The sequence below is a fragment of the Varroa destructor genome, unplaced genomic scaffold, assembly GCF_002443255.2.
Source record: "Varroa destructor unplaced genomic scaffold, Vdes_3.0 BEIS01000001.1, whole genome shotgun sequence".
Taxonomy (NCBI): Eukaryota; Metazoa; Arthropoda; class Arachnida; order Mesostigmata; family Varroidae; genus Varroa; species Varroa destructor.
The window spans coordinates 75,811,847-75,838,270 of record NW_019211454.1 but is presented as its reverse complement, the minus strand read 5'-3'; the positions used below and the strand labels follow the sequence as shown (position 1 = coordinate 75,838,270).

The window sequence follows — 26,424 nt, the reverse complement described above, 5'->3', positions numbered from 1 at the left end:
CTGAAGTGACCTCAACGTCCACTTCCTACAGAAGCGGCAGCAGTGGCCACCGCTGTCGTCGCTTAGCTGCTGTCGAACTCCTCGCTTCTTTGCTCCCTGTCGCAACCCCCTCACCGTCTTCTCTCATTACCCACGTTCGTCTCGTTGGTGAACTTTTATACACAAGTGGAGTCATTCTTCTGTTAATCGCTTGGAAGGAGCCCCACACCCGTCCACTGCACGCCACACAGACAGAATAATCATGTTTGCACAAACGACATCGTAGCTCGACGTGAATTCCAATCCAAATGAATAGCCTCAGTCTGTTAGCTACCTAGTATCTAATCATCACATAGTTCTCACAAGCCGAATACAATTTTGCTCAGAAAATAGAAAGAACAGTCTCGTTAGATGAACCGTTTCGCCGGCAGTCTGTCGGGAACGATTGAGAGATTAAAGATATTGCTGCTGCTGCTACATGCATATATAAAGAGCATACAGGAAAATGACTCGCGCATTGCATAGCCAACGCTGACCTTAATCGCTTGACAATATTACTTACTCGGCCATAATTATTTCTCACCAAAAGGCTCATTCTCAGGGGTGAGCTTGCTCAGCACCAGAAGACGCTCATGTTACGCGATCTGTAAATGCGCTTTACTAGGCCTTGTGTTATTATTTACTACCGATGTCAGCTTTGACTTGTCTTAACAAGGCATTATCTGTCTTAGAAGACGGTTAATACCATATTCGCTATTTCTTTACTCAATAGCGGAACCCCAGCAGCAGTACCCCTAGCTACAGCAGCCATTCTTATTGGGTGAGTGGTAACAGGTCCTTTTAGAGTCACATTGTTGTTTCTATAGTCGCCATCGTGTAAGTAGTCGATACTGCCCGATTTGTCCGTAGAAAATATAGCTGGGAGGGCCAACCAGCCATGTATCCTTTTTACTTTTAGCATTCCTATAGCGAAGTTTGACCGAGCTAAATTTACCCAAGAACAATATATTTTGTCGACCAACGGACACCATTGAACCTAAATAGACAGCAATCCAAGTGATAACCTACACGGGCTCATATCAAACGTAATTACCCAACTAGAAGATATATATTGAACTACGCAACATCCGCGCAGCATCCATGTTTTAGATAAAACACTAAGAAGTTTGATGAGAAATTCCACTAATTCTTATTAGATTCAACATCATTAATTCAAAAGTATCAACAAGCAATCAACAAGACAACTTGTACCAGATCCTACAATTTCTAACCAGAAACGAAGAGTGTGTGGATCTCAAATAGCCTCTCTCCCAAGCACTGCGCGGCAAATCAAAACCATATGTAAACAATGGCTTATTTGTTTTGCATTGTAATAAGACCTTTAAGCAAAATATGTTATTGTATAAATTAGAACATCAGGGTTCCAAATAAAAACTAAAAAAAAAAAATCGGAATCGAGGTCTTATATTTGGTATCATATTTTACTATTGTCGTACATTTTAAATTATGAAATCCATATCATATTCATTAAGGCTTCCTCAGTAAATCGGTTCTTGGTTGCCTCTTCTGTTAACCAGTTGTGATTTGTTATTTTATTTGTTTAAGTCTTTTTTATTTCGAAATTTCGCATTGCCAAAATATATATGTAGATTCTACTTCAATGAGTTTTCTAATGTTATGTAACGCTAAGTTGCTAGCAGACGACAAATTGGTCAACAGACCTTTAATAGTTTGCAAACAAAAAGCTGTTTCCAAAATCTAACGTAATCGCTGATGCATCCTTTCATAGAAGATTATCGGCGAAATCAATATGAAAAGAGAAAATTAACTGCATACATATTCCAAGCGAACAGACCAAATGGCTGAAAATTGTGCTCCCTGATAGATTTCAAATCTCTGTACGAGGTGCATAGGCTAACAAGTACCCATTTCGTTGGCATTATATATCATTAATTTAACGGTTATATAATGTAAATGAAAATACTGGGCAGCAGTGGCCCCATTTTTTGCATGAGTGCATACGTACGTGTAGGAAGCAGTGCCCAGCAGGAAGATTTTCTGGTAGAGAAGCGGAATAAGCGGTCTTCGAAAACACGGGTGGATGATCATTGGCATCAATAACATTGATTGTTACCATTGAAAGGCCAATCAAAGGCGTCACATGAGCTTTGTAACAGAACGGCACAACATTTATCTGATTTATTTTTATATTCCTATGAATAGAGCTGACAAAGCGTATTTATTATTGTACATGATTTTTAGTTTACCTGATGTTATTGTAGTTAACGTAACCTAAGCATTTACTAATATGCGCGCCAATCCGTTTCATAACGATACATAATTGAAGTGAGAAATGGAAACTAAGTAGCGTACAAGTTTACAAATAACGTACAAATCAAGTAGCGTATAAAACGATAATTTTTCGCACTCAGCCTAAAGTAGAAGTCAGAATGTGATGAAATAAATTAGGCAAATGTATTTTGAGTTCCTTTGTGACCTTTTGAAGATAAAATAATAATAACGTAAAAAACAAAATATAATCTTATTTTATTACTTACAATCTTTTGCTTGAACAAGCATTATATACTGTTGCTTTCTATCATAGTCCAGCAGGTGCACATTAGCCGGATTGGCTCGTATTTCCCCGGTAGTATGGTCGATCGTAAATACTTGATCCTCATTTCCACTGGTTATGTCGTACGAAATCGTATTATTCTGAAGGTCGAGATCGGTCGCGTGCAGCCGAATGACAACTCGGTCTGAAGCTAGCTTTTCCAAGACGGAGCCTTCGTAGAATTGATGTGAGAATACGGGTGGGTGGTTGTTTACTTCACGAACGTGCACAGTTACCTTGCGTAAAAGGTTTACCAAGAAAACAAACAACATGTAATTTATACCTGCAAGTCGTTTGAGCTTTAGTAATCGGTATTCTAGTACTGTCAGCCACGATTGAAGCATAAATATAGAGGCAAACACAGACAGTCATTCTTTGACTATATTGATTTTCTGCTGCATCTGGTTTTGTTCGAGTATTCGGAAGGAAAGTTAAGCTTGATAAAAGACATGTCAGATAATAACAGTGGGAAACAAAATAAAAAATGGAAAAAATATGTAACGTACCTTTACGCCCAGGCTACGGTTAGCCGGTACACCATCATCTGTAGCCACTGCGACAAAGTGGAAGGCCGTACGCGATTCTAACTGCTTCTTAACGAACACACGGCCAGAGTCCTTTTCGATTCCGAAAAAGTCTTCATTTCAGTTTGAAGGTGGAAAGCACACAAATACAAATAATTTTCGGTCTTAAAAATGGTTAGGCCGCATTCTCCATAATCACTTAAATCCCATACTACCGCATCAAGTAGCATAATTTAAATAAGTTGAGTACATTTTAAAACAATATATTACATTATAGTGATTAAGGAAATTTTCTTTTATTTTATTTACGCGTGTTTATTGTTTACTCAAGCCCTAGTGAATTGTTGAGAATGCTGCTAAATTCTTCCGGAACACAAGCATTCGATTTACTTTATAGCTCAAGGACAGAAACTCAGGGACAGAAGTTAAGCTCAAGGACAGAAGCTTATCCTTCCAAATGGTAGAGCAAAAAACATTCTAAACAACGTTTTCTTCTAATAACAATATTAGATTAACTCGCAACAGCAGAATAATTGTAATGAGAAATCTTATGTGCTTCATAACAGCTAACGATCTTTGTGATCAGCGCTTTGAGAAAGGCCCTTAGAACAAGTTCCCTCCCTCCCCCCTGCCTCTACAAGATCATTTTAGTAGATCTTCTGCGTGGCTAAACGTTTAGCGCGCTCTGTGGCATAGGTGGTTATAATGAAGACGACGCAATTTTCGTTTTTTTATAAACAGCTTCTGCTACACAAAAAAATATCTCTCGACAATTTCCAGCTCATTTTTAGCTAATCAGTTCATAATAGGTTGGGAACCATTGAGCAATCGACTCACTGAAAAATTCAATTTTCGCCAAGGTAAAACTGGACATTCATGGAAACTGGAGCTCTTTAAGCAACTGACTGTTTCATGCAGCAATACGCATTTACTAATTGTCAATAGTTAAAGAAGACAAGGTAATCAAATGAAAACGTAAATATTTGAAGAATATTAAATGGTAAAATTATCAAATAATTATTACCAGTATCTCCTTCAGCCAAGGTAAATGACACCCGATCTCCGTCACGGTCACTAGCGCGAATAACGCCAACACTGGTACCCTGCGCGGCATTCTCTGCAACCTGAAATGTGTATGGGAGACCCTCAAACTGCGGAGTATACTCGTTGATATTTTGGACAGAGATCACAATGGTCGCTGATCTGAAAAGCACACACGTTGAGTAACACGGAAATACCACATAATTAGCTATATTTGACCTATAGTGCGTACTGCCTACTCTACTATGGGCAAAAGTCTTTGTACCAGATTTATTCTTCTCTTCTGATGCGATATTAGAAAACTCTAAAATATCATTTGCTATGAGAATGTAGTCAAATTGTACGACTTTAAATGTAGTGTTTCTTACTGCTATTATGGCTGTACATTTCTATGTGACTTCCAAAAGTTGTCGTGGCCTTAGCGAACGGCCGCAGTTCACAATGTGCGAACATTTAAGAACCTTTAATTTTGCTGTTAACAACGTAAAACTATTATTTTGTGCTCGGGCTTAATCATGATGATTCTGGCGGGTATTTTTCATATGCAGGTTCTTATTTTCAGGTTAAAGCAAAATAATTTACTGTTTACGTTTATATGTTGCGCCCACTTGACACATCACAAGTTATTTCACACTAAATTTACTCTTGGTTCTCCGACAGTATAAATAAAGTGGAGCTTTTACAATTTTGTCACCTGAGCTACCGTAGTCCCCTTGACGAGGACGACTGTCCCTAAAGATTATTGCACTGTATAACTGAGATTATTTGCAAAAAGTTTATTTTCATCATCTTACTTTTATAGTCTAAGAAAGCCCAGCTACCTCGAAGTCAACGTTATATGTATTTGCCAAGAAAAGCGTTAGCACTGTTTTGTTTTATTTTGCATTTACCACGTAGTACCTAGGATAATCCAGTAGAAACAGTAGCTGCCTCGTAATTATGCAGGCGCGTGATCTGAGTAGCTGAAATGTTTTTTCCAGGTATACTACATACTAAATGTCTTGTACCTTGTTGGTTAAGCCCTAATTCAAGAACTTCGGTGTCTTAATACTCTTCTGCTCAGAAAAAGGACTTTGTCTTCAGCGACTACGCAGGGAAACTAGTTATTTAAATGACCCAAGCAAAAAGAGAGAAGATGAAGCGAAATGAGCTCCGCGTATTATCTTTCATAAAACACATGTACGGTAAATGTCTCCGTACCATGTATGCCACCAGGGTGCAAAACTGAATGAACCATTTGAATATTCCAGCTTAAAATGTTCTTTCTTTTTTACCCTTAGTTAAGCACTGAGGTTGCCGAGGACTGACCCGGTCCATTGCGGTTGTCGCGGTAGCCATAATAGTTCTTATTCGTCCGGTGATTGTCTCCTACCCCTTGACTTGTCATCTTCTATGTTGTTCTACGTATTGTACTTATCTTATATATAAATATAGCGACAAGTGACCATTAATGGCTTTCCCAACAGCAACTGCCACAGTATCGTTTGTGCCACCCAAAAACACGCCCCGAGACAAAACAGAAAAGCAGACGTCCGCACAAAACGACGCAACGATGAATAATCGAGTCACTCGCGGGGGCGGCTATATGTCTGTGCATTTCCTACTGCTGTGATTAACGCCTTGTCTCGGATGAAGGTAGCAGCGCTCAAGAAGACTGCCGACTCTGTTATAATCTAGTGCAAAACGCCACCATCCGCTGTTACATAAAAATGCGTACCTCAAATACTAGAATCAACTGAACCTGCTGAATCAGCTTGTCTTGTTTTAAAAGCAATTGCTACCCAATAGCATGATATATATACATATAGTTTTGTAAAATATAGTCCGGTTAATCAAGAAAACAATTACATACTATTACTTCGTACAATTAATTCTATGAAGACCAGACCTATAGAATGACCTAAATCTAGAATGGCTAAAATGATAGGGTCCCTAGCGAGATGACACGGGTCAGAAGGGTGTGGTACCTGCCTGGTGCATATATACATTTCATTTGGCTCATGAGGATTTTATATGCTAATTTTACTGTTTTTAGGTAATCAGTCACTTGTCCATTTGATGAGAAATCGTTGTTTGATATCCTTCGTGGTCGCAACTGCGGCTCTTAGCGTCAAGCTCATATACGGTTCCAAGTTTATGCTACGTCTAGAGTTCATTGAAATTCTCTTTTCTATTGCTTTATTCTTACTGTTTTGATTTGGACTTCCCCGATCATCAAGAGCCCTCGAACTTACCCGACGGAGATAGATGCATTCGTTGTTATCGCATTACAGGTTTTTTGGTTGTAGGGCTTTCTCTAATAGACATACTTTATACTGATAATTCCTGATATTATCGACTGCCAGTTCATTGTGTCATGACTGTCTGCTATATAACACTATAATGCTCATAGTTAAAAACAGGTTCGTCCGTAGGTATATCACCGACAGTATTCGGTGTATATAAACTCAAAACAGAGAGAGGGCCGTTACGACAGCAGATTAAAGCTACCACTACACTACAGTCTCGGGCATCATCACTAGTCGAGAAATTCGGTTGGTCCTTACAACGCATCATCCTACCCCTGTGTCAACAAAAGTCAAGAAATCTTTATTACTGGCAGCATGCAGAAGGTGCTAGCTTCGTGATACGTCCACAAGGACCTAATAACCAAATTGTTATTTATTTTTTTGTAGTATTTTAATTCCAGGGGGTCTTGTTTTGAGATTCGTTCCAGCGTGATTGCATGTTTGTTAAAAAGGTACGCATCAGCTACCCAGACTACACTGCCCATTCGAGCAGGTTTTAGTTACCCTGATTTTGATAGCATAGTGTAGCAAATACCGTGTTTGCGCCCGAAAATGGGTACTAAAATTGAAGATTTTAAAATCTTACGCTCACCCATCTTTTATGTTTACAAACGCGAATCCTTTGAATATTTAGCTAAAAAGTCATGGCTGCTTCTCGATCCATTTAACAATTTAAGTTGAGCTGGAAAATTAATTTCACGTGCATAAATGAATAAAAAGTAAATCCTACGTGCAGCTTTGTTATTTTCTAAAAACGAGTTGATCTATTCTCTAAGCCAACGGAGAACTGAAGAAAATTAACAAAGCCTTAGTAATTCCAAAATCGAAAGAAACACTTTGCAACCAAGTGTCTAATGCTGGTAGAACATATCGTGCGCTAAAAGAAACGTAATTGTAAGCTGCGATTCCACGATTGCAATCCTTTCATTTTTGTATCAAATATATAATACACGTATTATTCTAATGCTTTCACGTTTCCGACTCTAGTAGCGCTATTCTTGTCTTTACGTAACACTGAGTTGAAGTATAAATCAATACAAACAAGAAGCATCTACTTCATTAATTGATGATACACTAAATCACGAGGGCCCTTTTAAGTAAAGAAAATTGCTTAGTCATTGAACTGGTAAGGTGTAGTTCTTAACTCACTGATCTGTTTAGCAGGCTTTAGAGGATCCTCAGCTTTAAATTGTCTTCCATAGCTCCTACCCTCTCTCCATTAAGTGAAATGGATTTACACTGGCAAGCGTCAAGGGTACGAGTCACAGTTCCCTCTGAATCTATTCGAATTGTCCCAATTTATCTCCAGTGAGGGTATATACAATATTTACACTAATAGTAGTAATGAAACCTCGAGGGTTTTAGTATGTGAACTTAAATAAAACACGTATACCTTTTCGTTCCCAAATTTACGGCTTATTTTCGAAGCACAAATAGGCAAACGCTTCTGATAATCACAACAGATAGGACAATCTAATTTTACTCGAATAATACCGATATATTGATGAAATATTTGCGTTAAAAAAAATTGTTAGATTATACAATATGCAAAAACGTTCGCTGTCACACAACTCCTGTGATTCAGGTAAAGTCGCAGGTTTTTATTTGTTTAGACCTAAGCAATAATATATTTTCTACCGGCTTGGTGCTAACCTGTTTACATATCTAGTCGAGCATCTATACAAGTCGTCAAAGGTATTTTTATCCTAGACATCCTACGGAACTGCAATTATTCCTCTATACAATCACAAAGTGTTACCAGTACCTGAATCTTTTATCCCTATTGTTTGCTAATTTATAGCAGGAAAATGTGCCCCAATGCTTTCGTAATACATAGTATATGACTTTTTTAGAGGAAATCGAAAATTCACTTAGGCTGGTATCCCAGTTTGGTGAGCTACTATGCACCGAATAATAAGTCAATATAATTGACAACTCACCCAGTTCTGGGCGGAGATCCTCCGTCGATAGCCATAACAATAAACTCATGACTTATTTGAGTTTCGTAGTCGAGTTCCGAGATGAGCACGAGGCTTCCAGTTTGATTGTTGACAGCAAATTTATCTTCGCTGCCGTTAATCATAAAAGCCACTAACCGTCCATTGTCACCAGCGTCAAGATCAAATGCCTCGTAAAAGGCGGGTAGCTCTGTGCCTGATGGAAGCGATTCGGGAAGCTCCAGGGCGAACCGATCTGTAATAGAGAAGTCAACGAAAAACCATGTCATATGTATGGAAGATTCGCAAGGATTGTGTTATTGACTTTTGAGATGTCATAAATCAGTAGTGCGGGCCTTGCCTAGTTCATCTATTGCAATCTACATTATACACTGTAAGTTTGTTGTAGCCAAGTTAAAACTACTCGTCGCTTTAGTTTTCGTGCCCTAGCATTGCTATAATGATTGAGTTTCTCCAAAATTTTTCCTAGAGGTCCTCTACCGACCTCAAATCTGACTCTCGCCCTCTCGATCATATGAACTTTTACTGAACCGAGGTAGGCATATTATTAATACTTTTTACAAGATCTCAGCAGTATATATAAAGGTAAATACTTGCAGCAGTGTCATGTAAATCTACCGTACGAATAGCACTCATTCATCTCTAACGAAATTAACGGAGAGCCCTCCGTGAAAACCTTATTTAGCCTCTGGGTTCGACCCACGTATTACGCCGCTATTGTTCTCCACTACAGAGTGCGAATGTTAATGAAGTATGATTTACTAGTTACAGCCTACTAAACATGTTATGGTCGAAAATAGAATGCGCCTCATCAGCTGAAGAGGTACACTATTTTCCTGTAAGGTCAAATCTGTGTTCTGCACTCGTGGCACAATGGCATTAATGTGTTTCCCCGTACCACGTCGTTGAACTTCAATCCATTTGGGAACAACGAAGCCTTTATAGAGATTAATATCAACCTTAAAGTTATTGCTTGTAAAGCACCTAAAAAATAAGAGATTAACGGCAGCTAATGTCAATCTAATTATCTAATTAATATGAAGACTGAAGCTACGTTTCGACACGATCGTAACCCCTAGATCTTTTGCCGAGCTTACTACTGTATATTTGTCAGCCTGTATAAGCACAGCCGTACGCTTTCGGAAATAAATGATCACAACATCTGCAATGTAAAATTGAAGCTCTCGTATCGTCGGAATCCTAGGGATAAAGGCACTATTCAGAGGGTATAGGTGACCTTGTTGACATGATGATATAACAGGGCGCCTGGGTTTGGAGGTAGCCATATAATTTTTTTCTCGCACCATCTAAATGGCTTATCAATGGAGGTTGAGTGAAGTTATTTTTATACTATATGTACTATAATTAGGGCCACGAAAAATTATTTGCGTACGATCTGTAAACAAGGCTTCTTGGTAACCGATCCAAGAGATCCAAATTGAATCTGCAAAACACAAGATGTCTTACTCAAAACAATTGAGACACTTTAATATTCAATTTTAACCCTTAATTTAAGGTCCTAAAGGTAGCCACGTTACTAGGGCTTTGTTATCCTCCTTCAGCCTTGAACTCATACGATTTGAGATTATGCGGATACGAGGGGCTTACGTATCACCACAAGAACCAAGTATACAGAGTCCTATAGCTGTTTTCAATTTATGTACAAAGCCTGGCCTTGTTTAACACCGACTAACTGTATATAAGTGGTCCTGTCATTTGTAGAATCATCTACCGTCACATTTGAAAAAAATTATCTCGACCCAGTATGTTGTACACTTAACCTCATGTAATATAAGGCGCTTAAATACACCAAAAAAGACAACTAACGGCATATCGTACGAGTGTAGATTTGCTCGAAAAACAATAGAACTATAGATGGATAACAAAATTAGGTAACTTAAAATAGTAAATAAATGCTCACCATGAGATGGTCTAAAGATGAGTCATGAAAGAAACAAAACTATTATTTTAACCGTTTGGTCTATATAGATACGTTTTAAAGCAGCGCGTATTCGCTTTAAGCATCCTATCCTAACAGATCATATTATAAATAAATTAGATGATACACAACTCTCACTATGTATTAGATTTAACCGGCTTCGCCTAATAGTGCTTGGAGAATGATCGAGATAAGGTCGTTTGCTAATAACGGTAACTAATATAATAAGGAATACCCATTCTAGAAAAGGACAGCGAGTTAGGTGCACTGAAGCAGATCTAGTATACTTTAGACTATGTTTACTATTCTGAACTCATTTTTCAAAAACCCTTACACGGTTTTTATCGTCAGTATAGGTATCTGCCTTTCGGCCGTCGTCAGTCGGCCATGACTTTTACACAAAGGTCAAATAAACATCTATTTTACTAAAAAATTATGGTATGTTAGATTTCCAATAAACTCTCCTATGATTATATTACGCGTGCAATTCTAAAATCTGCCAGGAGACCCAGTGAGTATCACCCTTTCTACGCCAGATCCTTTGATAAGACGCGGGCCTCATTCCGACTCATTTCGGCTTTCATTTCGACGGTTGCTTTAGTGCGATGATAACGTTTCTTCTTTTAGTTAACTCGAGGGAGTTATATAATACGGTTACCAGTAAGATAATAAAGCTGTAATACGCCGAAGAATTACTCATGTAGTAGCTGCAGCCCTTATCCGGAACTCTCATAGGATGTGTAGAGTAACACAAACACTCGAGTTGGTGTCTTCCTTTACCCTTCATCGTTCATCCACTTATTGAGTTACGTTGTCTCTCTGCGGGTTCTGTTACCCTCCATTTTGGTCTGATCTACCATCTGGTTTTCCACGCTAATAGTCATAATGGGAATATCAGCGACGCGGTGTTACCTGTTTTTTTCTACACAAAAACAATCTGACACTTCCATGTTAACGTCATCTTCATAATGGAGCACGAATTCTCATATTGTACCGACTTCAGCAAAATAGTTCACTTGAACTTTAGGGCGCTGTAGCCTACGAATAAGGGTCAAATTCTGTTCCGCTGGGGATTGGTACCTCAGTATTTTGTCATAGAACAACTCAATAAACGGGCAAACGAAGCCTGGGTTTCTTCACACAGTCATTCAGAGGCAAGCAACGTTGACCCTCCATTTTATCTTTCCTTTCCATGTCCCTTCCCACTTTCCGATGTTTGCGTTGTCCAAATCGAAAATAAGGAGGCCCAGGAATCCTTTTCCCATTCATCGATATTCCAACAATAGTTTGTTGTTTACCGCGTGTAAGCGTACGTCTGTGTCACTGACCAATTTTTATATTTCTCCGTAACCAACTCTTTGTCAAATAGGTCATGCTCCTTGTATGCTCACATCTAAAGTTACAAAAGCAAATCTTGAAATATGCGACAAATATTGTATAACGATAAAACTGCAAAATAGATTATCAGACTCTTCTCTTACAATACTTGTTCGCGATTCGTTTTCGGAGGATCCAGAAAAAAGAAAGTACCCCCGCTGACTGTTACACTCTCCAGCCTGTATTGAAAATTGTAATAGGTAACAAAAAATGGCCAAACATTCGAGCCCTGTTAAACGGTATGTTGATCTAGGAAAGAACACTTCGAGTACAGTAACATAATCCAACTACACTATTACAAACCGCTGTGTGACAAAGGAGAGTTGAAGAATTCGCGAGATATCTGAGTCGCAACGAATGTTCTGAGCTACCCCCATGTCTGCACAGAGGTATGTAGGTAATGTAATGACGTCAACATTTTGTAACAAAAATTGCCGCAACAGTGGAAACGGTGGTGGGTTTGTGATACTGCTGTACCCATACCAACAATTGTCGGTAGAAGGGACATTCGGAAATGAACCACTAGGGTTAAGCACAGGGGATGCCTACACAGCGCAAGAGCAATTGCTCTCCCAGGAGACACACAGCAAAAATCGACTAAAGGATAGTTGCCGCCACCATTTCATTTGAGAAAAATGGCGATGTTTTATTGCGTAGTAGCGTACAGTTGAGCCAGGGATGATCAATATCAGAAAAGCGTAGAACATCCGCTAGGTCTAAAATAGTCCTTACCTAAACAAAAATTTGGTATTGGAGGGCGTTTTCTTTTGCCTAAAAAAACCTTGCAGATACGTCTTGCTGCCATGTTAAACAAATATATTCATAATATACAGCATACGGCTCAAGCTAAAAAGATATGCAAACGGCAAAAGATTTATATTGTAGATAACCAAAGACAGTGTTTGAATACACAAAGAACAAGAAATAAAATAAAGTTGGTTATGGATGGAGAAAATTGAAACGGCTCGTTAACAAAGCGTCAGTTATGGATAAATACTACTGCAATAACTGGATGTAATATTACAATGCATATTGTAACAACGTGTAGAAAAGAATTACATGGTTGACATCGTCCGTAAGTTGATACGGCTAAAGGGTTGTGGCCAAGTTAGATGATGAGCAATGCGAACTCGTAGTCTACTGGTAACTCCTTCCATGAACCTAGCATGAGGAACAACTATCAATTGCCTATGTGTGAACTACGATCTTTCTTCGTTTGAATTGAATAGAATTTTAACTGTATAATAGTGACCCTTAGGTAAACAAACGTGTGCCAACAGCACAGCTGCACGAATCTACATTTGCTAAGGAAGGCCAAAAAAATAGCGTGAATTGTTGTACGTACCTTCACCAAACGAGGGGGCATTATCGTTAATATCAATGACGTCAATAACAACAGGTACAGAGATGTTAAGGTTGGATATCGAAAGCTGGTCTCGAGCAAACACCTGTAGAATAAATTGCGCCTGGCTGGCCGGCGGATCCCTATCGACTTTATCCATCAACACGAGCTCCCCGGTATCCGGATTTATCCAAAACTGGATAAAGTGTAATGAATGAGCAAAAACAACAAAAAGAAATCACATTGGTGCTCATCGATTGCATGAATGTCAGCATTTTTTAAAGCAACGTGAATATGTCCGCGTGTTTCGCTGGTGATAACTTACCTTCGGCATACGCAACACAAAGTTCATTTATACAAGATCAATTATATGCTTTTTGTTTGTTTCATTTATTCGGATTACACAGCCTCAGACGCTTTAAAAAAACAGAACATTTTTTATTGGGAAAAAATAGACATACATTTTTCGCAAAAAGAACAGCTAAAACAACGGTAAACTTCAGCGTAATATAAACATGTCGATTACTCAAAAGGACGAGCAAATATTGAAGGAAAGCAACAATTTGTTATGCTCCTTTTAGCATTGATGGACATGTTGTGTTTAATGCCGTGCGACATAATGTTTCTGTGCAATTGACTTATACTTATTCTTCCGTGATTCGAACAACTAATGTGCGGCTAATAAACAATATTAACAGAATACTATAAATCACAAATAGTGTAACCTGTTTATGGAAGTTCACGCAGATAGCTTGCTCTTAAGCTGCTGAGCATGCAAACAGCATCATTCGTTATTGCAACGTTGTATTATTCTTATCACATGACATATTACAAGAGTTCTGTCTAATTATATATATATATATATATATATGTACACAAACCTTTCCGGCGTCGTTTCCGTCTCCGATCCAGTAGGTGATTTGCTGATCATTAGAAGCGCGCGAAGGATTAACAGCACGAATGTATCCAACAGTCTCTGAGCGTGTCGTATTTTCAAGAATACGAAATTGGTAATGTTGTTGTTCAAAAATTGCCGCCTCATCATTAACGTCTTGCACCTAAAACATGCAAGAATATATAAATATTGTATTTCTGTACCAGTATCTTTTTGCAACTTGTATTCTGCCATACGTATTTTCTAGCAAGTCAGATGGTAAAACAGTTTAGTTTTGTCTTCTTTCAATCAGAGAGGATCGGTTACGTTGGCATTTGCGATTAGCAGAATAACTTAATTTCTGTTTATTTATGTAGTAGATTTTGTATTTTCCTATAAAATAAGGCGAAAAAATCAGTCTTTCATTTTATGGGGCCTACCATTAAATGGGAAATGCTACTATATTACGGTAAGCTTGAAAATAGTTGAGAATTGGTAACATATGTTATGTGAACGTTGGCTATTATTCCTACATTATTACATGTCGAGAAATAGTTGACGCGTTTATACTGGATATTTTAAAATTGATGTGCGTTTAACCAACAGAATGTCATAATGAGATGAAGGGGAACTAAGTCGTAGTAAAGGCAAAAAGAAGAAAAACTTCAAAAGAGAAAATGAGTATCAAATCATTGCGGCGGAGCAACAACAAACTTTGTGAAGCAATACTAACACCGCAATCAGGTTTGATGAGAAGAATCGTTTGTCCTTGAAGAAAAGTGTCCTTGAGTGTGTGTGTATATATATATATATATATATATATATATGTAAAAAAATATACAAACCTTACCCAAATGTTGCATTACTTTTAATTCGATACTTTTAGTTAAAGTAAAAGGAGCAAGAAACATTTCTTTCCGTGAAACTATCTTCGAAATATTGTATATTTGGCTGCGCTTCGCATACACCAACAGAAATTGATTGTTAGAGATACAGTGAATACGAGACCTTAACAACAAGTGTGACGACAGGGTTCCCGAGAGTAGCCGCTTGAGGTCCTTGAAAGGGCTTAATATTGAATGCTGCAACCTGTAGAGAATACTCGGCAAAGGCTTCGAAGTTCAGCCGCTTTGTTGTATACACTACTCCGGTGTCTTCGTTGATTTCAAAGTTTTTCTCGTCGTTGCCTCCGATGATTCGATACTTCATTACTGCATTATCACCCAAATCAGCATCTTTTGCCTGAAAAAGTTATTACTAACCAAAGTTAATGCTACGATTGAAGTGACGCAAAATCTTATTGTAAGTGACTAACCTATACCATGGAACTTCGTCTAGAAGTCCAGCAGTTACTGTCTAATTTGATATGTAGATTTATATTTGTCAATATGAATGTTTTGAGAGGAGGAAGCGTTATAAAGGCTCAACTAAATTTGAGGTTTTATAAGGTAAGAGTTTGTAATGCTGCTTCTGAGCATTCGATAAGTCTAAAGTCAGCGACAAAAGCAACACCTAAGTGTTTACATGCCGGTACATGGTTACTATTTGGACGATAAACGGTATCCTTCAAAATAACTTCGATAACAATGCATTTTGATGTAGATAATATCGTGTTAAGTCATTCGCCCTTTGAACGCCGAGCAAATCTGTTGGCTTGTTTATAGATTTGCTGCAGTTCTTCGAAGAAAAATCCATATGTTGATTTCAACATCAGTTTTACAGGATAAGATAACCCAACTCATTCCAGCATTCATGCAGAGATTCCGCACGGACTCAAAGCAGTTAGTTGGACGCACTGGCAGTTTATCTTTTTTTTTTTTTTTTTTTTAGAATAGCATACAACCCAGATCGTGTGGGAAAAGCAAAGAAATATACATACGTTTCGTTGATAAAGTTGATGGTAGACCATTAGTAGTTAGCTATTTAGAACTCAAATCAATTACGCTAAGAAATGGGCAAGACGACGGTTTGAGATCACAAGAAATCGAAAGCTAAGTACGCTAAGAATCGCTGAATCATTGAACATCATTACCCCACAACCACGGAGTCAGGAATCACATTGAAAAGGCTTCTCAGCAGAAGGAGCCATAAGGCTTCTTCTCTATTATTATATTAATTCCGTTTCCATAACCTCTTGTTCAATAAGATCGAATAATCTACTTATGCATTGAGCATGTTAGGAAAATAATTACTAATCGAAAGAAAAATTGCGTTAGTAAAAATCAATGAACCCAATCACATATATAGGCCTTTGGTCAGCCACGACTTAATGAGGGCCACAAGCCGACTGTTTGTGATTTAGCAAAGCACTCTCTACGCGTACTTTGGCAAAGCAAAAATTTCCGTAAAACATATATCGTATTTGTGAATATAATTTGTTATGTGGTGTGTAATAGGTGACAGGCCGTTTAATAAATAATACCTGTAAAATCAAATCAATCCACTACGATAGATTTCTTGTTGATTATTTGTGTAGTGGTAGGGTTGTAGGGACCGTTGAAGTTCAGATACATAAACAAAATTTGCTATGATGTTCTTAGATATGTGGTACCGACAAATAGCGATGAGCCTTGAAAGACAAAGTAAGTATCGTAGGTGTCGTGTTGATGCATATACTGTATTAAGAAGCTCTATTGTGTATGCTATATCATGCTTTTTATTCGCTCATTCCTTGTAAACGCCTTTATACATGCGCTTTTTATTAAAGATTAGCATAAATGTACAGTTCTTCATTGCTGAAGTCTTAATTTCGATAAGGGCGGAACGACTACATATTATCCTAATACATCTCATCGTATTTTATTATTTGCGACTTAAGTTCATATAACTCCCGTCGATGGATATATATCGCAGTATAAAACATGTATAATTACAGTTATAGGCACCGCCTGAATTACTTGAGTAAATAAATATATTGTAGAATTTAAACGAGTGTAGCTCGTAAAGAGGAAGAGCCAACTTTTTAAGAGCTAAATTTTCTTATTATGTCATGAGAGACACAAAAATTAAACTTCTTTTTTTTTTTATTTTATACATATTCTTCATATGGTTAGAAGGACTTAAAAAAAACTAGGTGCATATAGAGATATCTCGTCGTAATGTCTTGGGAGATAGCATTCTCAGATTTGTTTTTGACACACACAGCGTAGCGGATGTTAAGCTGTATAAAATGTGCATACCGTGTTAAACTTGTAAAAACGTGAAATGCAACATAATATTTGTAGAAGTCGTCTTACACTAATGTCACTAAAAATCTTCTCGCCGGACAAGGTCATATTGTATCTTGATAAAGGTGAGAACCATTTCCTTACTGCGGAGGCCTGCTTTACGCCAATCCGATAATTTATTTGATGCGTCCTCACTGATGTCAGGCCAAGAAGTCCTTTTTCATTAAACAAAAATTTAATAATAGACCAATAGCGTGTTAGCCTCAGAAATATTAATGGTCACCGATGAAAAAAGTGACTGCATTATGGGAACAGACGTTAAACTCATGATTTATATTAAGGAAGCAAACAATGATGACAAACGTATGATTTTGTTACACCACTTTCATAACTTTCAACATAGCCTTTGGTAATATATGGCGTTCACATGTCATCTTACGAGAACTTATAGAAATTTATCGAGCGGTAGTACTTAGCTGATTCGACAATCGTTTCATGTCACTTCACGAGAAGGCTTCTTCTTATACTCAGAATACTGTTTCGGTTTCACTTAATATTCACGCAAATTTTATATACAATATATATATCGGCCTTGGAAGAGACCGGCTTAGGTTCGCCAGGGTCTCGAGTCACATTCATTAGTACGACGTAAAGCTTTAGGCCGGATATCAACCAGGTCCCTACTTGGTGTAGGTGTAAGTTTTTCTTTCGAATGCTAAATTTTGTGCTTTTGTTTATTTTCGAAAAACGTCACTTTGAGAATTTCACTCTATCAACGTAAACCGTACATGTAAACTGATCTCAAAAATAAACGTCACCGGTCTCTTATCGATTGATGCAATTTTTCTATTTTCTATAGCTGTAGTTCACAGCGGTTTCCTGGTCAACATCAGATTTATAGGGCAAATATACATTTGTAATGTCTTAACACGCAATAAGAATCTCCAAACGTATGTCCTTAAAATAGATCGAGTATTGTGAAGCACTTTGCAGTGAAACAAGAAGACAAGTGTCTATTTCAGCATGGAACATAATGACTACCAGCTATTTTTATTCAGACACGTCTCGGATTTTTTTTTTTTAAACGAATAAAGTTTGTGTTGTTCCTTCCTGAGGTGATCCGTAACAGAGGCCTTTATGGATGTTATTTATAATTGGAGTATCTAAATGGAGGTTGTGGAAAGCTGAATATACTAGATTAATTGGCCTGTGTGAAATTACTAGAGCAGATAAGAAAATTTAAGCTGTCATATGACTGCCGTAACACTGGAATTAATAATAGAACTGATCACCTATAAATATGATCATACGAACCTCCAATTTGTAGACCTCCTTCGGCGGGTCGATCTCCTCTTGAACGTTCACAAAGAAGGTATCACCCTCAAATGCGGGCGGATTATCGTTGACGTCTTCAACGGTCACTGCAACGGTTGTGGTTCCGCTGAGTTGCGGAACGCCTCCATCAAAAGCGATTACTAGAAACTCGCTTTTTGCTTGTGACTCACGGTCCAGGCGCCGTCGGGTGAAAATGTTGCCGTCTTCGTCAATCATGAATGATTCATTGGCCTTAAAAAAAGATTGACCTAGCTAAGTAATTTCTGTAAAACCACATTTGAACTCTCATCTTGGTTTAGGTACGTTTATAGTAAAAAATGTACGTAGAATGACAGAAAGCCAGTACATACTTCGGCTTTCTGTCATCAATTAAATTCGACAAACCTGATCTCCGAGTATCACATAATGGATCTCCGCATTCTGGCCTGAATCCCTATCAATGGCTTTGATGGCTCCAACTGTCGTATTTTCCGGTAACTCTTCTACCACTGAGAAGTTGTAATAGTTATGCGTAAACACTGGCTGTTGATCGTTGATATCTACAACCGATACCGTTAGCGGTGCAACCGCCGTCTGTAAAAGCACGTCAATCATAATTACGCCTAATATAACTTCTATTTTATATATACATATATATATAAAACTTGAATTCAAAACAAAGAAGACGAACAGTTTCTTTGATTATTAAACTTTTCTCTATCGATAGACTTCAGGAATATGAATTTCAGGTCCATCTATCTATAGCAGAGTGATATATATAAATTGAGCTTTCTTGAAGTAGCTATTAAACAAGCTTGACTATCAAAATCATCTTTAAGCTTTGTAAAGTACTCCAGTAAGCACACAGGTTTTCTTCTCATAAATAAGGTATTAGCTATATGTTCACACGACTTTATCGTATACAATTATCAAGCTCTAACTAAAATTTATCTTAAAATCTGTCCATTATTTGCGTATGCTTAAATGTGTACAATATAATAATTCCTCACTCGAATACATGTGTAATAAAAGTAATTCTAAATTCGTTTTACCTTATTCAGCCGTCTATGTAATTACACTGAGTAAGTGTTAGCTATGAAGCAGCTGGCCGAATACCTCGGCGCGTAGCCGTTGTAGGTAAAATAAATGAAAAAAGAGAAAACGTGAGAAAAATAAACTCCGGCATAGCGTTACTCACATTGAAGCCGTCGGAGACTTGAACGAGTAGATCATACGCTTGTTTCCGTTCGAAATCAAGAACTTGTTTTGTAGTAATGGCTCCCGTTCGCGAATCTACCCTAAACAGGTCATCATCATTTCCGGCGATAATTGAATATTCTAGCACAGAGTTGGCGTCTAAATCACGAGCCTGTGGTAAACAGCAAGTAAAAGAGAAATAATGTCAGTTAATGAGTTGTGCTTATAAGGCGAGATTTATCCAATTCTAACAAAATTGAGCGCACCGAAGGATAGGTCGACAGTACATAGAAATGGTGTAAATTTCAGGTGTTTAGCCGACGCTATAATATATACAGCAATTTAACCAACTCCGACCGGTGGCAGACAGCAGAAAAAAAGTCGGTAACCTATAAACTATCTAGATTAATTCAATAGAGGCTAATTTCAATAGAGGAATTGTATCGCAATAGATTTCTAACGTAAATGAAAATAGTCATCACTTATGGCGGGTCACAAAATCGCATCGTTACAGCTTTGGTGCGGTCAAAAGGTTAGCCGTAAGGAGTCACTCTAGGTGCAAAAAACAGGCTACACTCCCGTCCTTGCGTGGACGACGCTATTAGCGTAAGCTGGACGTCGAACTCCTGAAAAGTGCTAGAATCATGGTGGCATTGAAATTAGTGTGCACACCACAAAATTATCAAAACGCTCGAGAATTTCAAAGATGCACCTTAACGTGGTAGCCGAAATGTTCAGAATTCTTGTAGCAACTTAATTAACGTCTGTCTATGTATAAGTTAAAACATATTTGTGCGAACAAGTTGTGCCGCCGTGTTCTGCAAAACTAGTCCTTGATTTGTATCTTCATAACGAGTTTCGTTGCGCTTTTTATGAAAAGTTGTATTATTTTGCTAGGCTTGATCGAATGTGCCTACCCAGTAAATATTCAACTCCAACAACAGAATCAAGCTCACACGAGGGACCTGGGCAAGTAGCTGTTGACCTCGAATGAGGATTGTTTGTTTTTGCACTCATTTACTTAACTTTGAAGATACTTCTAGTAACTTTCAATCTTCGGCACAATTGGCCTAACGATAAACAACATGCTGCACCTGATAGAACAAAGATAAAGGGTTTGTTAATTAAATTGAACTAGATGTGAGGCGATTTAGGGTCCGTATTGGGCGTACAGAGTCTGGCAGGCACTTCGATTTTTCGATTAAAATCCAAACAAAAGGAAAAAGCATGTAGATAATAATCGCTAGCCTAATCCTGGTCATTTGGCTTATACAGAGCGTCCTGCTTTGCTAACTGATCCTTAGATAAGTGTTCCATAGTGGTACTGTGGCTTGACAGAATTACTAAGAGCTGAAGAAACTTCGTAGTGCCTGATAACACTTTCATTTTGCCTCACACAGGTTACGCTTTCATTAATTTTGAAGCCTAAAAGTGGAAACGCTTCTCTACAGAAGATGATGTTACATTTGTGTCAGACTAGAACTGTCTGAGCTCTTGTATATTATGTCCTTTAGTCTCTACTTCCATTCCATGCAATAGCTTCGACCTATGTGTATCACTGGACTTCTTTTCTAAAAGCGACAACGAATATGCAGCATCTTGGTCAAAGAATTTCATTAAAGTACTACAGTAAGCCGGTAGACGTGTAGAAATGTCAGTGCAGATGTTTAAAGTCTGTACTGACACCTTTCGTATCGCTGCACATTGAAGAATGACCGAAAGCATAAAGGAAAAAAAATAACTGCTACAAGTTTAAAAATTGAATATAAATTGCGTTAAAGGGAACTAACGAGTACATAAATAAACTATAATAGAACTAAAAAATGTAGCTGTGAGAAACGAGGAATTATGAATAGTCAACCGTGCTTAGTAATGGTACACAGATTTCAATAACCGCTATCTACACATCTTTGCTTCTAAACATGGACAACAATTAACCTAACAGACTATACTTTTCACGGTAGCATAATTTTGTACCCTTCCTCTTTGAAATCTTTACATTTTGAGTTTTATGTCTGATATTGCTGTTAGGCATTCCATGAGACGGCTGGCTCCCAGCACAGAACGCACCTCGAACCTAGACAACGTGTCCCTAACATTAGCAGGCGAATACGTTATCGATCGAACTGTGACAGGACCGTTTTTCGGATTCTGTAAGGCTTATTTCGGGCCTTCTGGCTTCGCATAGGCTTCAATCGTCGCCATAAAATATAAATCACTTGTTAGTACAAACCTTTAGCTGTGTAACAAGAGCCCCTGCAGGAAGTGACTCTCCGACGCGCGCCTCGTAAGGTGCGTCCACGAACTCCGGCACATTGTTGTTTACGTCTGTGACATCTATGTGCACCACAGCCACAGCCGTCCTACCATCACGTAACAACGAGCAACATTAAATGGTAGTGAATATGTTGACCGATTTTGTTTATTATTAGTATATAAGCATGTTTTTACTAAGTCATAATAAATACAAGTGGGTCAAAAGAAGCCTTTCTGGGGCATCATTCGTTTTTTCGAAGTATCCTATACATCGGGCAAACTTACGCATTTTGTGCTTAAATATTTTATCGATTAGGTCGTAAATAACCTGAAGCATACTGCTATCAACAATATAAAACTTCCGACTTAGTCGGTTTCAATAAGTAGAACAACGGCAGCTTGTTCACAGATTTTTCTAAAAGTTTTTATCAATGGTGCATTACTGATATTATTATTCCACATCCCCATTGGCACTGAAGGGCATAAGTGAAGTACCTTCTCTCATGAGGGTTCTTAACCGAATCAGAAGCTATCACGAAGAAGGTATATCGATCTTGTTTTACGGCTATTTGAGTGAAGGTATTAAGAACGAACACCGAGCCGTTAATAGGATGTACGTCAAATGGCACTCCCAGACTAAGCGTATCGTTTTGCTTGAAAAATACAACTCGACCGTTATCGCCGAGATCTGGATCTACCGCAACCAGTGATCCAATGACAGTTCCGGCAGGATCGGTTTCAGTCACGCGAAAGGTATACACTCCCTCAGGCACAAACTTTGGATTGTTGTCATTTGCGTCCAATAGGTAGACAATGACCTAAAATAAATACGTACCAAATATAAGAGTCCAGACGGGGGATGTAGACAGATATTAATCAGTAAAAATCTATGACAAAATCTCAACATGGTCAAATGTTAGTGGGCCCTCTGCGAATCTGAGACAAAATTTCCATGATTCGAAGGCGGTGAATTCCTGTCAAAGACCTAAATAGACTAGTTTTATCATGTTCTTACTTGTAAAGGTTGACGCTAAGCCAATAAATTACAGGTTCTAGTTACCCGTGAAAATTAGCCACCTCACTAATGAGACCAATTTAATCCGTAGCAGCAGAAGAACATGAAACGAACCTCAGTAGCGGAAGCTTTAGCATCTGCAAGAACATTGGGTTTTCTTTCTAAGGCAAGAACTTTCATTGAAATACGGTCAGTCTTTTCTCGATCGAGTGCCGATGGATCTCGTACACTGATTGCTCCACTCTGCGCGTCGATAGCGAACCCGCCGCTTTCATCTACAAGATGATACACGAACGCGGAATTTTCACCATAGTCCTTGTCCACTGCATTTACCTATTCATACGTACGTCAGATAGATGCAACGATCAAGGAAATCAGTAATTTTAGATATATGTTACTGATATATTGTTGTTTTTTGTCTTTATGTTTGGGTTAGGTGAAACACTATAGAGGAAGAGCCATTATTTTCATTGTATTCTGCAAGAAATCTTAAGTGAACAAACAAATTAGATCGTGTTACCCTATAATTGCTACAATATATATATATATATATAATAAATAATATAATTGTTTTATAACAAGACAAAACTTATATACTCGTATATCGTCATCTAAAACGTCTCCTTAATGCTAAATCTTTACTTCAAGCTTATGGAGGTACCTGATATATTCATACTAAAAATCTCATATACACTATACTTGGTTCTTATAAAGTCCTTACGTTTTATTCTCATAAGATTATCTCAATCGAGAGTATTTAATGTGCACCCCTGACATTTTTTAGTTAAGTATTTAGTTACTCGAAAACAAGACTCCCATCAAAGCGGCTAATAGATAGTCCAAGGAGAATGATTCTTAATTTTGGGATTCTGTTTTGATAATAGTCTTATAAAGTGGGATCTCTCGATAGCAACGGTGCCTTTGAAGGTGCATTGTATCCATGTGTTTCATTACCTGCACAACTGTAAATCCAGTGGGTAAATTTTCCATAACGGTAATGTTATACATGTCATAGTCGAACTGAGGCACGTTATCGTTAACGTCTTGCACTTGTATTTCGACGCGAGCAATGGCGTATCGGAGGGAGTTGTCCATTTGAGTAGCCTAGAATTAACGGAAGCTCTTTTTTTACAAGTCAGTTTCTATTGGCGATCTACGTATTTAGCGTAAAGCCCAAAGTAAATACTTTAGCTTTTAAGTGTTGTCTTCTGTAACACATTCTATCTACAGGCATTTTATTACATTTTTCTGCATAGCGATTTTGCCGTTTGATGAGTATTTGTTTCTGGACTATTTATGTGGAGGAATTGTATAGCAACATTTCAATGAAGGCTGTCCAGTATACCTTGGAATTATAAATACTTCCATTCGCAGATCTACTAAGAAGTTGTGTATTCTTGCATTGTAATACCTATATAAATAATAAACTAGTATCGATGCAATTAAAAATATTTTAACGCGACATCGACTTTATAACCATCGTATTATCTTCTTCTTCGAGTATCTTAATGTTAATAGGCTACAATTGACGCAAATGACGACTTCCAGTGTCGTTTGATATAGGGTACGCGTCGACATATCCTACTGAGATTACTACATTTGAGCGAACAAAATAGATAATTAATTGTTCCGCGGCCAGAACGTTCACACCCGTAAAGAACGTCTGCTGTGACGACGTGTCGTTGTCATCCTCGAACTACCAGATGGTGTGTCATCATTCCTAATACTTCTATCATTTTTTATTACTCGTACTGAATCATATAAAAAAAAGTACAAAGGTAATTTCTAACAAGGCTAATGGTACCGCATGAAACCGTTTTAATAGACCTGCTGACCAAGGATAGGTGAAAGTCACTCGACACGCTTTTTGGGGATAAGGAGATACCAGCACTACCTGCCCGAATGGGCCATGTGGTCGTCCGGATCTTCGGACCTTTTTTTATTCCCGCCTAGTCCCTCCGGCTGTGTGAGGAAAAAGCAATACTGACAAACTTGGCAACAGTAGCCAAAAAATGCGGAAGCGAATCGAGCTGGCCACTCGTGGTAGAGTGCGTGTATTAGGTTGGAGAGGCTATTGTGAACAGTAGTCAAGGACCTAAACTTAAAGCTGGTATTGTTGCTGTGCTCGGTGGGTGCCTTATGAAAAGTCAGAATATAGGTCACTGTGCCTTCACAATAGGCGCTCAGATTATAGGAATCCGTGAACATCCGAGGTCACAGAGCAGTTAAGTTGACGGCTTACAAAGTAGACACCAGACAGTAGGCCGTTGAAACTTCTGCTGAAGTTTCAAGGGCTATTCTTCACCTGAAGTTTCAAGGGCTTTCCTTCTCCTTAAGCTTCAACGGTTAGGGGCTCGGAGAGAAACTTGCAAGGACGAAAATTATGCTATGTGTTAGAGATGGGGGACGGAAGCGGTAGACAATCAAGAGTTACATTTTTCTCCTTCTTTTACGTTTCTGCGTCAGCGTTGCCTTCCTGCTGGCTGTGAATAGATGGATGGGCAGAAAAAGGGGGATGCTCGCGAGCACACCGGCGGAAAAGCTGAAGAGCTACGCAGACAAAAGTCGTAAATAAAGGCTAAAAATTTAGATTGTTTTGTTTTCTTAAGGCAAGAAAAAGGATAGTCTTGATATCAAGACACGCCGAAACAAAAATTTATTTAGCCATAGGCCTTATGGGTCAATGCTTTTAAAAAAGTTGGAATCGCAAACATGAGCCACATGTCCAATCCCGTAATTGTCCAATCAAGACTGAACTAAATTAGTACATATGGGTTTTGTCTAGCTTTGTCCCGTAGTTCTCAAGTATTTATAAATAAACAAAGATACTTGCAAGTTACTGAGAAGCATGTCAGAATCTAATTACGAATGCGGAGTGGACGGAAATAGAAATATTTCCTATCGATTTCCTTTCACCGGCTCGATTACGTCAACCCTCGAAGAGTCAAAACTAAATCTGAGGATAGCTCTATGCTCATTATCCCTAGACCACTTCACGGCAGATCGGTGAACATAGATGTCATTATGTCATCTGGACTATGATATGTTAACGGGCATTAAAGTACTTTTACTAGCTCATACGAAAGACTGAATTCCTAACGAGATTCTCTTAATTTTATGAAGTAATTCTAAGCAACGTATTAGATCTATCCACATCAAAAGACAAAGAGGTAACACTCATTAGGTGCCACAAGAAAATTAAAGTACACTTTGAAACTTCCAGTGCACGCCCTCTCACAGATAACTAGTGATTAAGCCTACATTTTTGCACCGTTTACAGAGGCAGCCCAATAATCCGAGCAAAAGGAAGACAAAAGTTGCTACGGCTACTTACGGTCGTTTGCAATGCACAAATAAAATACGTTAATTCATACGATTGAAAGATATCGAAGAAGGCAAAAAAATGCGTCGAAATAGTTTTGGAATTAGTATAAAATTTGTTTTACATGTAACGCGGATCAAAATGTGCCCGCGAAAAAAAACATGAGTAAATGTCATGGGAGTCAGGAAACACGTGGGGGAACGCTGCGTGTTTTTAA

General features: G+C 38.2%; 1 protein-coding gene across 7 annotated transcripts in view; it reads right to left on the bottom strand.

The window, feature by feature from the left end:
* Nucleotides 1–26,424, bottom strand: part of LOC111243433 (protocadherin Fat 3-like) — a 162,584-nt gene that overhangs the window by 40,075 nt on the left and 96,085 nt on the right. For all 7 annotated transcript variants that reach the window (XM_086978391.1, XM_086978386.1, XM_086978387.1 and 4 more), the window contains 15 exons: nt 23,840–23,989; nt 23,000–23,218; nt 22,366–22,688; nt 21,848–21,977; nt 19,616–19,786; nt 18,823–19,011; nt 18,418–18,669; nt 14,945–15,178; nt 13,944–14,120; nt 13,066–13,258; nt 8,387–8,639; nt 4,142–4,320; nt 3,100–3,230; nt 2,538–2,829; nt 2,006–2,145 (listed from right to left, as the gene is read on the bottom strand). In XM_086978391.1, the coding sequence (XP_086834517.1) occupies nt 2,006–2,145; nt 2,538–2,829; nt 3,100–3,230; nt 4,142–4,320; nt 8,387–8,639; nt 13,066–13,258; nt 13,944–14,120; nt 14,945–15,178; nt 18,418–18,669; nt 18,823–19,011; nt 19,616–19,786; nt 21,848–21,977; nt 22,366–22,688; nt 23,000–23,218; nt 23,840–23,989 (3,033 nt within the window). The remainder of the gene's footprint in view (nt 1–2,005; nt 2,146–2,537; nt 2,830–3,099; nt 3,231–4,141; nt 4,321–8,386; nt 8,640–13,065; nt 13,259–13,943; nt 14,121–14,944; nt 15,179–18,417; nt 18,670–18,822; nt 19,012–19,615; nt 19,787–21,847; nt 21,978–22,365; nt 22,689–22,999; nt 23,219–23,839; nt 23,990–26,424) is intronic.